At 42.8% G+C, this 17,090-nt stretch overlaps 1 protein-coding gene across 4 annotated transcripts in view; it reads left to right on the plus strand.

Moving 5' to 3' along the window:
• Nucleotides 1-1,874: 1,874 nt before the first annotated feature.
• Nucleotides 1,875-17,090, plus strand: part of rxrgb (retinoid X receptor, gamma b) — a 100,137-nt gene continuing 84,921 nt past the window's right edge. For all 4 annotated transcript variants that reach the window (XM_060917326.1, XM_060917328.1, XM_060917329.1 and 1 more), the window contains exon 1: nt 1,875-2,028. In XM_060917326.1, coding sequence (XP_060773309.1) covers nt 1,998-2,028 — 31 coding nt within the window. In that variant the 5' untranslated portion in view covers nt 1,875-1,997. The remainder of the gene's footprint in view (nt 2,029-17,090) is intronic.

Below are 17,090 nucleotides of genomic sequence, written 5' to 3' on the forward strand. Positions count from 1 at the left end.
ATTGCAGCAATTAATATTTTTAAACAGTGTAAACAGATAATGGATATTCCTGACTTGATAACTGGTAAAGCATCGGTTTTGCTATGGGAGAGTTTGCCAAACTAGAGCGTGACGTAATATTGCGCATAAAATTGGTTGGTAAGAACCATCCACAATAGCTGACAAAGTTGCATCATCACCTAGTTTTTGTAGCAATTTATTGCAGTATGCAAATTCGTTGCCAACTGATGCTAAGCAAAGATATGCGGCAAAGCTTCTGTACAACAGTGGCACCAAAGTTTTGCCCGATCCTTACGCAGTTACGGACAAATGGGACCCAAATCTAAGCACCTGGCCTGACCTGACCTTCGGCGATATCTACTTGTATGTGATTGACACGCCTTCAATATACACAAAAGAATCAATGAAAGCCTACAAGTCTCTTGATGCATACAAGTAAGTGTTAATTATTCAGTTGTTTTATTGAAATACTCATTTATATTTGCTTTTTGTGCCTAATAATAAAAAGACATAAAGATTAAATAGGCACGACATAATCTTTGAAACATAAGTTAATGTTGCTGCTTCACACGCACACTCCAAAGATATACAGTACAGTACTAAACTTAAGCAAGTTCTACATTTAGAATGCACAAGCAGTGTTTTAAATCCACGCTATGCTATTTATCTTCAAATACATACCATGAAAAGTTCGACCAATCTTCTAATGTCAAATATTTATACTGCAAAAAGTACATAAATTTACCGCGAGTGCGTTTGCAGAAATCGTACTCGTGTACTGCATACAAATCAGCTGTTCGTGCGTTTTTACTCATCTTTTGGTTGATATCTAAGCAATGTCATAGCACAACAAATTATTTCTGATGAGGAAATTTTATCTAATATCATAATATTAAACTGCAAAACAAAATAATAAAAAATCATGTGTCTTACCAGATATACTGTAAAGTGTCGAAAGCAAATACGGTCGTTGTCAGTAGGTTTCCACTTGTCACGCTTAATTGCTGTGATCCAAAGCATTCGGCGAGCTTCAGGTTTCTTTGGTATGCGGTACAAGCTCTTGGGATCATTCTTATCAAATCTGTATGTACAGCCGATAACACAACACGACACTACCATAATTAATTAATGACACGATAACTCCAATCGGCCATTTATAAATAGCTTCTTGCCAACCAAAACATCATGTGACCATTTTGTGACATCACGGCGAACGCTCCCATAGTACTGTATTATTAACAAACATCATGTTACAAAATTGGGCGGCACGGTGGTGTAGTGGTTAGCGCTGTCGCCTCACAGCAAGAAGGTCTGGGTTCGAGCCCTGTGGCCGACGAGGGCCTTTCTGTGCGGAGTTTGCATGTTCTCCCCGTGTCCATGTGGGTTTCCTCCGGGTGCTCCGGTTTCCCCCACAGTCCAAAGACATGCAGGTTAGGTTAACTGGCGACTCTAAATTGACCGTAGGTGTGAATGTGAGTGTGAATGGTTGTCTGTGTCTATGTGTCAGCCCTGTGATGACCTGGCGACTTGTCCAGGGTGTACCCTGCCTTTCGCCCGTAGTCAGCTGGGATAGGCTCCAGCTTGCCTGCGACCCTGTAGAACAGGATAAAGTGGCTAGAGATAATGAGATGAGATATGTGTGCACAGGATAAGTGGCTACAGATAATGGATGGATGGATATGTGTGCAGTGAAGAACCACTTCGGCATTGCAGTTGGTTGGAGTGATCGTTCCTCACACCTCCCTCTTTTTGGGCCCCATGCAGACTAAGCTGTGGTCGTTGATGAAAGCCCCAGGTTGACGTCCCCCCTAGAATGGGCCCCAGGCAGGCTAAGCTCCGCTCCCTGTAGCGTGTTCTCACTCATTTCTGCCCCGGAATGGATTGAGATGCCGCTGTGTGAGTCTGAGCAACTCTACAGCCAGCCCAAGAAGAAGAAGAAGAAGAAAAAGAAGAGGAAGAAGAAGTAGAAGTCAGTGGAAATACGGGAATAACCAGAGATGGACAACAGTGACGCCTATTTACAGCTTAGTGAGTTTTCCTTCTGTTTTCTGTTACAATGTTGCTCTGTCCTTCCGAGTTTTGAGCCCTAACGCGCTACTGTTTACTCTCTCTCTCTCTCTCTCTCTGTGTAAACAGGACACTTCGTGCTGACAGACGTTTTAGGCAAAAACAGGAGAGAGGGAGAGAGATATGAATCACAGTCAGAAATTTAGGGATCGTGCAGTCTCTCTCTCTCCCTCTCTCTATCCCTCTCTCTCGTACAGTGTCCTGAACACAACTTACTGTAATGTATGTGGTGATTATACTCTCCAACAAATGGCGCCTCAGATACACGGCAGTTCTGTGCTTTGGCTCTCGGAGGTCAGTATATAGCAGCTCACATCTACAGAATATCATCCTCGAGTCAGGCATCAGGGAGTCAGGCGTCTCGGAGTCAGGTGTCAGGGAGTCAGGCGTCAGGGAGTCAGGCGTCTCAGAGTCAATGAATTGGAGTCAGGGAGTCAGGCGTCTCGGAGTCAAGGAATCAGGGAGTCAGAGAGTCAGGCGTCAGGGAGTCAGGCGTCTCAGAGTCAAGGAATTGGAGTCAGGGAGTCAGGCGTCTCGGAGTCAGGTGTCAGGGAGTCAGGCGTCTCGGAGTCAAGGAATTGGAGTCAGGGAGTCAGGCGTCTCGGAGTCAAGGAATCAGGGAGTCAGGCGTCAGGGAGTCAGGCGTCTCAGAGTCAAGGAATTGGAGTCAGGGAGTCAGGCGTCTCGGAGTCAAGGAATCAGGGAGTCAGAGAGTCAGGCGTCAGGGAGTCAGGCGTCTCAGAGTCAAGGAATTGGAGTCAGGGAGTCAGGCGTCTCGGAGTCAAGGAATCAGGGAGTCAGGCGTCTCGGAGTCAAGGAATCAGGGAGTCAGGCGTCTCGGTGTCAGGGAGTCAGAGAGTCAGGCATCAGGGAGTCAGGTGTCAGGGAGTCAAGCGTCTCAGAGTCAAGGAATCAGGGAGTCAGGTGTCTCGGTGTCAGGGAGTCAGGCGTCTCGGTGTCAGGGAGTCAGGCGTCTTGGTGTCAGGGAGTCAGGCGTCAGGGAGTCAGGCATCTCGGTGTCAGGGAGTCAGGAGTCAAGCGTCTCAGAGTCAAGGTGTCAGGGAGTCAGGAGTCAAGCGTCTCAGAGTCAAGGAATCAGGGAGTCAGGCGTCTCGGCGTCAGGGAGTCAGGCGTCTCGGCGTCAGGGAGTCAGGCGTCTCGGAGTCAGGGAGTCAGGCGTCTCGGAGTCAGGGAGTCAGGTATCTCGGAGTCAGGGAGTCAGGCGTCTCGGTGTCAGGGAGTCAGAGAGTCAGGCATCAGGGAGTCAGGTGTCAAGGAGTCAAGCGTCTCAGAGTCAAGGAATCAGGGAGTCAGGCGTCTCGGTGTCAGGGAGTCAGGCGTCTCGGTGTCAGGGAGTCAGGCGTCTCGGTGTCAGGGAGTCAGGCGTCTCGGAGTCAGGCGTCTCGGAGTCAGGGAGTCAGGCGTCTCGGAGTCAGGGAGTCAGGCGTCTCGGAGTCAGGGAGTCAGGCATCTCTGAGTCAGGCGTCTCTGAGTCAGGGAGTCAGGCATCTCTGAGTCAGGCGTCAGGGAGTCAGGCGTCTCTGAGTCTGATATCTACAAGTCAGAGAGTCAGGCCACTTGGAATCAGGGAGTCAGGCATCTCTGAGTCAGATGCCCCTTTTCCACCAAAGCAGTTCCAGGGCTGGTTCGGGGCCAGTGCTTAGTTTGGAACCGGGTTTTCTGTTTCCACTGACAAAGAACTGGCTCTGGGGCCAGAAAAACCGGTTCCAGGGTAGCACCAACTCTCTGCTGGGCCAGAGGAAAGAACCGCTTACGTCAGTGGGGGGGCGGAGTTGTTAAGACCAACAACAATAACAAGACCGCGAAAGATCACCATTTTTAAGCGACAAGAAGCAGCAGCAGCTGTACAAACGCGAAGTCGGCCATTATTATTGTTGTTGCTGCTTCTTCTCCGTGTTGTTGTTGCTTCGATATTCGCGCCAAGGTTTATGCAAACGCAGCGATGTAACTGACGTATACAGCGACGTAACTGACGTATACAGCGACGTAATGATGTGGCTCCCCTTAACACCACAAGCTATGGAAAAGTAAACTGGTTCTCAGCTGGCTCGCAAGTTGAACGAGTTGTGAACCAGCACCAGCACTGGCTCCGAACCAGCCCTGGAACTGATTTGGTGGAAAAGGGGTAAGAGTCAGCTCTCTCACTGCAGTTGAACTGTGATAGAGTTGAGCTGGAAGCAGAGCAGGATCACTTTGATCAGTTGGTCTCAGGCGCTTGTTTAAGTCCATGTGTGAGTGAGATTCGGTGTGTCCTCACCTATACAGAGACCCACACTGAGGAATAAAACACTTCAGGTTTAGATTCAAATGGACTAAACACTGCATATGTAACACTTTGGGCGTGTGATGATAGTATCAGGAATCATTGATAGATTGCCACTGTCATGCTGACTGTGGTATCATGGTGGTGGTGCTGGTTCGGATAATCGATAATCTCGCCCTCACCCATGACATAAGTGGTTCTTGATTGTAGACCAGCAAAGTGTTGGTGCTGCTCTGGAAGCAGTTTTCCTGGCTGAAAGCTGGTTCTTTGACTTGTGAAATGTGAAGAACTGGTTCGAGATTAGGCACCTGCTCTAAACTAAACTGGCCCTGGAACTGCTTTGGTGGAAAAGGGGTAACAGTGGGATTTTACACATGAACTTAACAACCTGAGTAAAATATTAGCTGAATCTCAGCACAGCTGAGTGACACAGCTAATCAGATATGTGCTGATATTTAGTACAATGTCGCAATCTCGAGTCTGATATTGCTTTTATATAACAGCTCTATAAAGAAGAAATTATTTAGATTACTGGCATTTCAGACACTGTCGGTGTCCTCCGTCCCCAGTGCCGACACACCACCACCCTGGATGCCGTGGGAGACAAAAGCAAATTAAAAGCCACTTGCCACGCTCCTTAAAAAATTCCTACATTCCCGAAAATCCCCGTCTTGCCTTATGGACATGTAGAGGTCTTCAAACAAAGCCAGATGTGTCATTGCTGAGATTTGATGACTGGCAAAGCTCTTGTTTAAATAGGTGACTGAATAAGCACCTATCACATTGTAAACCGGTTAGCCTACCCATTGTTTTTAATTGCGTAATTTTATCACTAAGAGCCTTGACTAACAAGTAGGGTATCTCAAAATGAAAGAGAAATTAATCTTGCATCAAAAAAATTTTAACTCTTTTGCAAACAATTTGAAAACCCCTATTTAGCCTATAGTGGCATGCAAAAGTCTCGGCACCCTTATTGAAAATGTCTGTTACTGTGAATAATTAAGCGAGCAGAAGATGAACTGATCCCCAAAAGGCATAAAGGTAAAGACGACACATTTCTTTTCAGCGTTTTCTGCAAGATTTGTGTATTATTTTGTACAATTGGAGAGTGAAAAAAGAAAAGGAACACCATGCGAAAGTTTGGGCACCCCAATACATTTGAGCTCTCAGGTAACTTTTTCCAAGGTTCCAGACCTTAATTAGCTTATTGAGCTGTGGCTTGTTCAAATTCTTCGTTAGGAAAGGTCAGATGATGCAGATTTCAAAGCTGTATAAATTCTCTGACTCCTCAAACTTGTCCCTAAAATCAACAGCCATGGGCTCCTCTAAGCAACTCCCTCGCATTCTGAATAATAAAATAATTGATGCTCACAAAGCAGGAGAAGGCTACAAGAACATAGCAAAGTGTTTTCAGGTAGCTGTTTCCTCAGATTGTAATGTTATTAAGAAATGGCAGTTAACAGAAACAGTGGAGCTCAAGGTGAGGTCTGGAAGATGATGAAAACTTTCTGAAAGAACTGCTCGTTGGATTGCTAGAAAGGCAAATAAAAACCCCTGTTTGACTGCAAAAGACCTTCAGAAAGATTTAGCAGACGCTGGAGTGGTGGTGCACTGTTCTACTATGCAGCGACACCTGAACAAATATGACCTTCATGGAAGAGTCATCAGAAGAAAACCTTTCCTGCGTCCTAACAACAAAATTCAGCGTCTGAAGTTTGCAAATGAACATCTAAATAAGCCTGATGCATTTTGGAAACAAATCCTGTGGACTGATGAAATCAAAATAGAACTTTTTGGCCACAATGTGCAAAGGTATGTTTGGAGAAAAAAGGGTGCCAAATTCCAGGAAAAGAACACCTCTCCAACTCTGAAGCATGGGCGTGGATCGATCATGCTTTGGGGTTGTGTTGCAGCCAGTGGCACAGGGCACATTTCATTGGTCGAGGGAAGCATGGATTCGAATAAATACCAGCAAATTCTGGAAGCAAACATCACACCATCTGTAAAAAAGTTGAAGTTAAAAAGAAGATGGGTCCTACAATTAGACGATGATCCAAAACACACCTCAAAATCTACAATGGAATACCTCAAGAGGCACAAGCTGAAGGTTTTGCCCTGGCCCTCACAGTCCCCTGACCTAAACACCATTGAAAATCTGTGGATAGATCTCAAAAGAGCAGTGCATGCAAGACAGCCCAAGAAACTTGTAGAACTGGAAGCCTTTTGCAAGGACGAATGTGTGAGAATCCCCCAGGTAAGAACTGAAAGATTATTAGCTGGCTACAAAAAGTGTTTACAGGCTGTGATAAAGGGGGTGTTACTAGGTACTAACCATGCAGGGTGCCCAAACTTTTGCTTCGGGCCCTTTTCCTTTTTTGTCATTTTGAAAATGTAAAAGATGAAAATAAAAAATTATTTTTGCTTAATATATAAAGGGAATGAGTCATCTTTAACTTTTATGCCTTTTGGAGATCATTTCATCTTCAACTTGCCTCACTCTTCACAGTAACAGCAATTTTGACCAGGGGTGCCCAAACTTTTGCATACCACTGTGTGTTAGGGATATATGACACATAATCGATGTAGGCCTTGAAAAAATACAATATTTTGCCATATGCTACGTATTTTTAAGTGATGAATGTGGCTGTATACATTTAGATATCAGTCAAAATACATGGTCTAATAACACCTCTCCACTCAGTCAGGTTTACTGCGCTACACCACATGTCCGCGCTGACTGAGAACTTGCGTACGAGGAGAAACTTGACATGAGATTTGATCGTAGCCTTTGCTCACGTCCATATCCATGTCCAGTGGAGCAAAACTAACTGTTGTACTTATTATTAAGTTCTTTTAGACGTTAGTCCCTTTAACTGGACATTTGAATTCAGTGCGTTTAAATCCACATCTCAATAACTGTAATTATACATTCAGGTAACATTCAGGATTAGAAAGCTCTATGGCTCTGCTAAATAAAATATTAAAAAGATGAAATATTGTTGTACATGCTTAAATGTGCATGAAATAAACGTATACAGAGGCAGACTGATGAATTTCTTTTACAGTTGTAAAAGAGGTCTCTGTTTACAAAGAGTCTGAGAAGCCCTGATGTAGAATCGTACAAGTCTGCTCTGCCGGGACAACGTTCGCATCTATAATTAGGATTTGAGATCACTATTAAACACCCAGTTTAACCCACATCATGTCTTCTTTACTAACTAACTGTATTAACAAATACCATGTGGGTGATGGGGACAAAACATCTGCTACTTACGAGATGGGTTTGCTCTGCTGTATGTATAATACCCTGTCCACACTAGGGATTTTGTACCGATACGAAACTACTTTCGTACCGCAACCCCTGTCCACACTAGCAACTATACCGGTACTGTAGCGGTATAACCGTATCTGTACGAAACCCACAAACGTATGGGTTTCGTATCGGTACTGTAGCGCTTCACTGTAGTGTGGACAGATGAAGCGGCTCTGTATCGATACAAATATAATGCGCATGCGCAAAGTCACACACCTCAATCGATATCTTCGCTGAATAAAATAGTGAAGAACGGAGATTTGTTTTCTTTGTTTCTTTCTCAACTGCCTCGCGCGTTTTATACGATTCGACTGAATAAATGACCACCAGAAATACAGACTGTACATTGACAACAAAAAGCACACACACGTCGTTTCATCCGCCATATTCTCGGAAGGCAGTCACTCAGTAACCACGGAAACGTTTCGCGCACGCGCATTTCAACTACCATGAAAGAAAACCACAAACATTTCTTGCTAGTGTGGACAGATGCACTAAACTGTACCGGTATACTTTGTATCGATACAGTTATACCACTTTTGTACCGGTATAAGTGTGAACACAGCATAAGTAATGTTTTTGTGACATTGTGATCTAGGCACTTCTGAAATCCTGCTGGCAGTGTAACTTTTCTTGCAGTTCACTATCATGGGCAGTTTTTTTTTTTTATCACTCCCTCACCTCTGCAGCACAATCCCCAGTGTTGAGTGAACACCTACAGTGTCCAGGTGACTCGGGCAGTGATGAGAAATGTGTAATCTCATCACGTTCGTTCATTCATTGTCAGTAATCTGAATGGGACACCACACATCGCATAAATTTTGTTATTCAATTTTGACATAATTATAGATTTTCAGGTTCAAATTGGGAGAGTGAGAGAAAGAAGCTGAAGAAATGTATGGTATCACCTCCGCTGAAAGATGTCAAAATGAAATAAAAGACATCGTGTCAGGGCTCGGCATTCACTTTTTAATCCAGTCGGACAAGCGGCAGGATTTTTCACTTGTACTGACCATAACCTTTTTGTTAATATGTATTTACTAGTTCAGCGAAATTAAAGTAGTTAATGAAGTTTATCACAAAGCAGGTATAGTTATAATAATCATTATGCTTTTAATGATTTATAATTTTTCAATAAAACTCAAACTGTAACAATAAACAAAAACTCTCCAGTGCCCCATTATGATGCGTGTGTTGTTACAGTATAACCCGTTACCTGATATGCAGTTTTAAGAGTTATACTCACCCAAATTCAGAGCTTCTGGAGGAAGTAAAGTTAAATCTTGATTAATCCAGTACAACTTGAAGTATAAATTAATTTAAAGAAATGAAACTGAAAGAAAATGAGTTGGACATGATAAGGGTGACAGAATCGCACTGTGAATGAAAACAAACCGTAAGTGAGTTCGGCACTGTGGTAAACTTCCCGTGAAATATTTTACGACGTTTGTGATGGCTAACGCGTACCATACAAAGGAAAGATACAGTGAATGTCCGAATGAAATTAAGATGCACAGGTGTTTATTTTATTGAGGTATTTGCGATTTCTCCGATTGCAAAGTCTCCCTGAATTCAAAGTGTAATAATCTGTAATTAGATATTACAACGTGGTTATTTTTACAAACGCACCTGCTGTACTCGCCAGTGAACATGAACTGATAACTGATGAAGAAACAGACGGGAGACCGCTTCAGCAGGATTCACCCAAACTGAGCCTCAGTATCACCATTGTACATCAGCTTTGTGAGCTGCTTTGTATTTTCCAGGGTGAGGCATTCCCGCTTCCAATCCCTGGGTGTCCTTTTATCCAATCAGTGTGCACACTGATCATAAGCCCTCGTGCCATTTACAACATGGTGGGAGGTTGATAGTTTGTTGACAACCCGGTTTACACTGAGATTTGATTTATTTTTGCCTCGCTGTATAGCTACGTGGATTGAATTTCTTGGGTTTGAAACCGGATGCCGACAAAAACCTGTTTTCCGTTTCAGAATGGCAATTACATTTCGGACAAGCTGTTTTTTCTGCTGTTTTTTTTTCCCCCCCATGATCACGAAAAATCATCATCCCTACACTCACTTGTACCTTGGGGTGTTTTAGAGGGGCCAGGCTTCCTTCCTGCGTGTTTTTTGGAGGAAACTGGAGTATAGCAGGACCCTGGAACTCTGAGGCAGCAGCAGTAGCACTACCCACTGCGCCACCATGTGGCTCACGTTGTTAATTAAGATCATTTTATATTTTAAGTTAATTTGGCACTTTTTATTATTTCACCAGGATGTATAAATGTGTGATTTTATAAGGTTGCGTCATTAGGGCTGTAAAGATTAGATCAGCATAGCTGATGATTAAAATGTCATCGACTTGCATCCATTACGATACATTACATTAGCTATACCGCTTATCCATCATGATCACAAGAGAAGCTGGAGCCAGTCCCAGGTGACTTCAGGAGAGGCGGGGTTCATCTTGGGCAGGTCGCCATCATCATTGCATTCTTTCTTTCTTTCTTTCTTTCTTTCTTTCTTTCTTTCTTTCTTTCTTTCTTTCTTTCTTTCTTTCTTTCTTTCTTTCTTTCTTTCTTTCTTTCTTTTACAAGCATGTACCAAATAGATGATGTTTTTGCTCTTTCTGATAGGTTGGTTTATTTTGATTTTTTTTTCATTCAAATGGCTTGTTTCACTGGTAGTGGCAGCTCTTTGGACGTTATATTGAGAATATGTTTACTTGTAAGTTAAATAATGAAGAAATAACACACGGAACAGCTGAGCAGCCAATTGTCCAATTACTTTTGGACCCTTAAAATAAAAAAGTGCCAGGGTTTTGGGGGTCATCTCATCTCATTATCTGTAGCAGCTTTATCCTGTTCTACAGGGTCGCAGGCAAGCTGGAGCCTATCCCAGCTGACTATGGGCGAAAGGCAGGGTACACCCTGGACAAGTCGCCAGATCATCACAGGGCGGACACATAGACACAGACAACCATTCACACTCACATTCACACCTACGGTCAATTTAGAGTCACCAGTTAACCTAACCTGCATGTCTTTGGACTGTGGGGGAAACCGGAGCACCCGGAGGAAACCCACGCGGACACGGGGAGAACCTGCAAACTCCACACAGAAAGGCCCTCGTCAGCCACGGGGCTCGAACCCGGACCTTCTTGCTGTGAGGCGACAGCGCTAACCACTACACCACCGTGCCGCCGTTTTGGGGGTCATGTGTATATATAAATGCTATAAGTCCTGCACTGTTTGGGTGTACATCTCCTCAAATGAAGGCTGAAATTCTGCAATTTGAGCTCATATCCATTATTTAATTTCCAGAGACGTCAATGTACTGTGCCAATTAAGTAAAATAACCATGACTTTGTCGGTGTCCAAATATTTACAATCCTTCATCTTTTTAATAGCTTCGTCTTTTTAATAGCTTGTTACTCACTAAAATAACGACAAGCCACAGACAGCCAGATGGAACATGATAAAACTGGCTAATTAAGCTGAACTTTAAAAGTGTGAGTAACAAAAACAAGAGGTTGAGTCATGCTATGTTCTCTTCGGGGGGGACCCAACCAAACTTAAACTGAAGGAATATTATGAAGTAGTGACTACCCTGGCCGAGTGCAATGATGATCTTTACCACTTGTCTGAGTGTAAAATGCTCCCAGTGCATCAGTTTAACAGCACCGAAGAAATCGAGCCTCGCACAGATGGGAGTTTGAGTGATGGGAGCAATGAGAGGGCTGTCAAAAAATCTGTAAGACATAAACTGCTAACACTGAGTTTTACACTCAGAACTGAACAACTTGGATGTAACTTGGTGGTTTCTGTTTGTGACCTCAGTTAGTAGGCCTGGGACGGTTGACGGTTATATCAGGATTTGCAGATTGATTATTATCATGCTGTCTGACTTCAGAGCAGAGTAACAAAACTTCTTTCTCTGATGGCGCTTCGCTTCACTTGTCTACATTGCTGAAGAGATACAGCTGTGAAAGTCTTCACTTGCAAAACTTGAACAAGGCTTACATTAAGAAAATTAAACCCTGTTTATCAGGACGACTTCGACTTAAACGTTTGGGAACTGAGGAGACCAATTGCTGTAGTTTTGAAAGAGAAATGTTGTCCCATTCTTGCCTGAATTTCAGTTGCTCAACAGTTCAGGGTTTCCTTTGTCATATTTTGCGCCGTAACGCACACAATGTTTTACAACCCCGATTCCAAAAAAGTTGGGACAAAGTACAAATTGTAAATAAAAACGGAATGCAATAATTTACAAATCTCAAAAACTGATATTGTATTCACAATAGAACATAGACAACATATCAAATGTTGAAAGTGAGACATTTTGAAATTTCATGCCAAATATTGGCTCATTTGAAATTTCATGACAGCAACACATCTCAAAAAAGTTGGGACAGGGGCAATAAGAGGCTGGAAAAGTTAAAGGTACAAAAAAGGAACAGCTGGAGGACCAAATTGCAACTCATTAGGTCAATTGGCAATAGGTCATTAACATGACTGGGTATAAAAAGAGCATCTTGGAGTGGCAGCGGCTCTCAGAAGTAAAGATGGGAAGAGGATCACCAATCCCCCTAATTCTGCGCCGACAAATAGTGGAGCAATATCAGAAAGGAGTTCAACAGTGTAAAATTGCAAAGAGTTTGAACATATCATCATCTAAAGTGCATAATATCATCAAAAGATTCAGAGAATCTGGAAGAATCTCTGTGCGTAAGGGTCAAGGCCAGAAAACCATACTGGGTGCCCGTGATCTTCGGGCCCTTAGACGGCACTGCATCATATACAGGCATGCTTCTGTATTGGAAATCACAAAATGGGCTCAGGAATATTTCCAGAGAACATTATCTGTGAACACAATTCACCGTGCCATCCGCCGTTGCCAGTTAAAACTCTATAGTTCAAAGAAGAAGCCGTATCTAAACATGATCCAGAAGCGCAGATGTCTTCTCTGGGCCAAGGCTCATTTAAAATGGACTGTGGCAAAGTGGAAAACTGTTCTGTGGTCAGACGAATCAAAATTTGAAGTTCTTTATGGAAATCAGGGACACTGTGTCATTCGGACTAAAGAGGAGAAGGACGACCCAAGTTGTTATCAGCGCTCAGTTCAGAAGCCTGCATCTCTGATTGTATGGGGTTGCATTAGTGCGTGTGGCATGGGCAGCTTACACATCTGGAAAGACACCATCAATGCTGAAAGGTATATCCAGGTTCTAGAGCAACATATGTTCCCATCCAGATGATGTCTATTTCAGGGAAGACCTTGCATTTTCCAACATGACAATGCCAAACCACATACTGCATCAATTACAGCATCATGGCTGTGTAGAAGAAGGGTCCGGGTACTGAACTGGCCAGCCTGCAGTCCAGATCTTTCACCCATAGAAAACATTTGGCGCATCATAAAACGGAAGATATGACAAAAAAGACCTAAGACAGTTGAGCAACTAGAATCCTACATTAGACAAGAATGGGCTAACATTCCTCTCCCTAAACTTGAGCAACTTGTCTCCTCAGTCCCCAGATGTTTACAGACTGTTGTAAAGAGAAAAGGGGATGTCTCACAGTGGTAAACATGGCCTTGTCCCAACTTTTTTGAGATGTGTTGTTGTCATGAAATTTAAAATCACCTAATTTTTCTCTTTAAATGATACATTTTCTCAGTTTAAACATTTGATATGTCATCTGTGTTCTATTCTGAAATAAAATCTGGAATTTTGAAACTTCCACATCGTTGCATTCCGTTTTTATTCACAATTTGTACTTTGTCCCAACTTTTTTGGAATCGGGGTTGTAAATGGGAGACAGGTCTGGACTGCAGGCAGGCCAGTTTAGCGCCCAGACTCTCTTTGACTATGGAGCCATGCAGTTTTAATATGTGCAGAAAACAGTATGGCATTGTCTTGCTGAAAGAAAGAAGGCCTTCCCTGAAAAAGGATTTTGTCTGGATGGCAGCATATTGCTCTGAAACGTGTTTATATCATTCAGCATTCATGACGCCTTCCCAGATGTCATGTGCACTAATGCACCCTCATACCATCACAGATGCTGGCTTTTGAACTGTGCACTGAGAACAAGCCGGATGTTCCCTCTGTATTTTTAATCTCTGGCCTGTTTGTAAAAAACAAAACAAAAAACAATTAAATCTGACATTAGGAATCAAGTTTACTGTAGCTGTCCTCGTGTTATTATTCATTCATTACACACAACCTGATTGTCTGGGATTGATCAGGAGAGTCACATCATACAATAAGAATGTAATTCTCTAAGGTCTCCGAGAATAGCATTTTGCTAATTTAACATTTTTGGTTTCTACCACAGTACTATTGAACTCTTAGATCTGATTGGTCAGAAGGTGTTGATAAATTCTTTGTAACAGCAGGCCTCATGGTAGAGCTGACTGGATTGTAAATCACAGGTTTACATTAATGCGCTCCTGTTTGTATGTCATTGTTTCCATGGTAAGAGCTCATTCGCACGGCCTTGTACTGTGGACACGTCACGTAATCCTGCATATTCACTGCTATGGTGAAGTTTTCAGTAAGGAACTGCTTGTATTACGTTTATGGGAAGAGTCTCCAGTGTCATCTGGGGCTGTATGTGACTGTTGCCAAGTTTTCTAGCAAGACGAGAAGCCTTTATTTATCATACTCAAGCACAAACTTAAGCACAGTGAAATTCTTCTCTGCATTTAACCCATCTGAAGCAGTGAACACATGCACACACAAGTGAGCAATGAGCACACACGTACCCAGAGCAGTGGGCAGTCTGGGGAGCAGGTGGGGGTTTGGTGCCTTGCTCAAGGGCACTTCAGCCCAACCTTCAGGCCATGGCTGCCCCATGTTAACCTAAGCGTATGTCTTTGGACTGTGGGGGAAACCGGAGGAACCCATGCAGACACGGGGAGAACATACAAACTCCACACAGAAAGGCCCTTGTAAGTCACTGGGCTCGAACCCAGAACCTTCTTGCTATGAGGTGACAGTGCTAACCACTACACCACTGTACCACACCAATCAGAGGAATTTGTGCTTTCTGGTTTCTAGCTTTTTTTTTTTTTATTAACGTCGAGAGACATTAAAGAGGCTGATGAGGGAATGACTGTTTATAGCCGCTGTAACGTAAGTGAGAGCAGGAACTTGTTTCATCGACATTAAATATAACTATATACAGATTTAAAAAAAAAAAAGATGTTCATTTAATAAATTAAAAATTGTAATAATTGAAAAGTTACTGTGGTTTAAGAGGAATAAAATACTTCCGGGTGTGCTGTTATTGGAGAATAAATGTTGAAAGGAACACAACTCCAGTGTTGATTGTTTTCCTGTAGCAGCACACCCCATCATATTTTATTCTCTACTTGAACAGCTCCAGGTCAATGAAAGGCCAGTCATGTCCGGCATCATTCATCCCCATTAAAGCGTCTCCTCTGCGTAAACTAGATTAGATTGGAGGTCTGGACTTGTCGTATCGCCGCATTACACTGGCTGTGTTCACATGCAGCCTCACAACGTGTTGAAAATCTGACTAAAACCTCAATCAGAACAGAAACTGCTCCTGTAATCACCTCATCGTGATCGAGGAAACTGATTGAGACCAATCCGAATGACACTGAACGAGATGTGTTAACATCCTTTTAATAACCCGTTAAATAGAATAATAATAGCTGTGTGTCTGATTACTGTCACTATCAGAAGGGGGTAAAAAACTTCCACAGCACTCTTATTTCATGTGTTGTCCCCAAAAATGGTCTTTAATATTTGTAACCTTAGAAAATGAGTGAAGACGCTGTATATCTGTTATTAGTAGATAGATGATGTGTGTATACCACAGTGCTGGGTGAATATGAATACTTTACTATACGCACAAAACTCTTCCTCTCACATCCACTTAATAATGCCGCACGGAAACAGAAATAACTTGAAGCCTGTTACAACAAGCAGTGCGATTTAAAAAGTTGAATAAATGTATTAGACAATATCGAGTTTACAGTTTTCTCAACTAATTTCCTAAAATTATGCTTAATTAAAAAAAACAAGGTTTTATTAATAAAACTTGATGCTTGATTAATAAACGTAAGAAGGAAACACAGTGGTATGGCTGTGGAGCATCTCAGGAGAAACGAGCGACACTCACTTGGTCTGTTATTTTCTTCCCCACCGTTACAGTCACAACAAGATGGGTTCAGAATAAGGTCATGACACGTACAAGCTCATAAATGCAAGATGGATGAAAAACAACAGCAGATGTTATTTGTTAATTAATTAATGTCATGAGGCGACACGGTGGTGTAGTGGTTAGCGCTGTCGCCTCACAGCAAGAAGGTCCTGGGTTCGAGCCCCGGGGCTGGCGAGGGCCTTTCTGTGCGGAGTTTGCATGTTCTCCCTGTGTCTGCGTGGGTTTCCTCCTGGTGCTCCGGTTTCCCCCACAGTCCAAAGACATGCAGGTTAGGTTAACTGGTGACTCTAAATTGACCGTAGGTGTGAATGTGAGTGTGAATGGTTGTCTGTGTCTATGTGTCAGCCCTGTGATGACCTGGCGACTTGTCCAGGGTGTACCCCGCCTTTCGCCCGTAGTCAGCTGGGATAGGCTCCAGCTTGCCTGCGACCCTGTAGAAGGATAAAGCGGCTAGAGATAATGAGATGAGATTAATGTCGTGTAATTCGTTAAAGTCATGTCTAATGTGGAAAACCCTCCACACTCCACTTTATTATCCCAAATATTTTCGAAGTGTATTTTATGAAGTTGGGTTTTATGTGGCTGTTCAAGGTTTTGTTAACAATGAAAAGTCATTAATAAGAGAATATAAGGTTTATTTAATATTTGCCAGTTCCTAAATATGTGAACGTTGCTCTTGAAAATTCCAGTTACCGAGGCTAAAATGTAGAAATGACGTTATCAAAGAAGGAGAGAATAAAGACTGTCTTTGCTGGTGAAGCATTGTGTTGAAGATGATGAAGGCACATAGTCTTTGCTGGTGAACTTTACCGTAAGTTTTTCTCTGCCCACATAAAGACCTTACATGGGCTGCATTCGACTGACCTCGGAAGCGGGACGTTGGAGCACGAAATGACATCGTTTTCAACCTCTGTGCCTTCGAGCTCCAAAGCGGGAAACAAATACAGAAGCCTTTTATGTTGGTCAAGAAGCTAGCCAGCTAACTGTGATGAGTAATGTATATTTTCCTCCTTAAAACAGAAAGTTGGAGGTCAGAAATTTTGATTTCTGAGTGTTTAGTTTCTTAGCAGATGAGATTAAATTCTCCTTTAATTTGTCCTGGTATATTGCTGGATTCATGTTTCCTTTGATGGTATGTAATGCCGCAGTACCATTTGCGGAAAAGCAGCTGTATATCATGATGCTCCCACCACCATGCTTCACTGTGGGATCCTAAATGCAACCCTTTTTTTTCT

Source organism: Neoarius graeffei, chromosome 3 (assembly GCF_027579695.1).
Source record: "Neoarius graeffei isolate fNeoGra1 chromosome 3, fNeoGra1.pri, whole genome shotgun sequence".
In the NCBI taxonomy this organism is placed as follows: domain Eukaryota; kingdom Metazoa; phylum Chordata; class Actinopteri; order Siluriformes; family Ariidae; genus Neoarius; species Neoarius graeffei.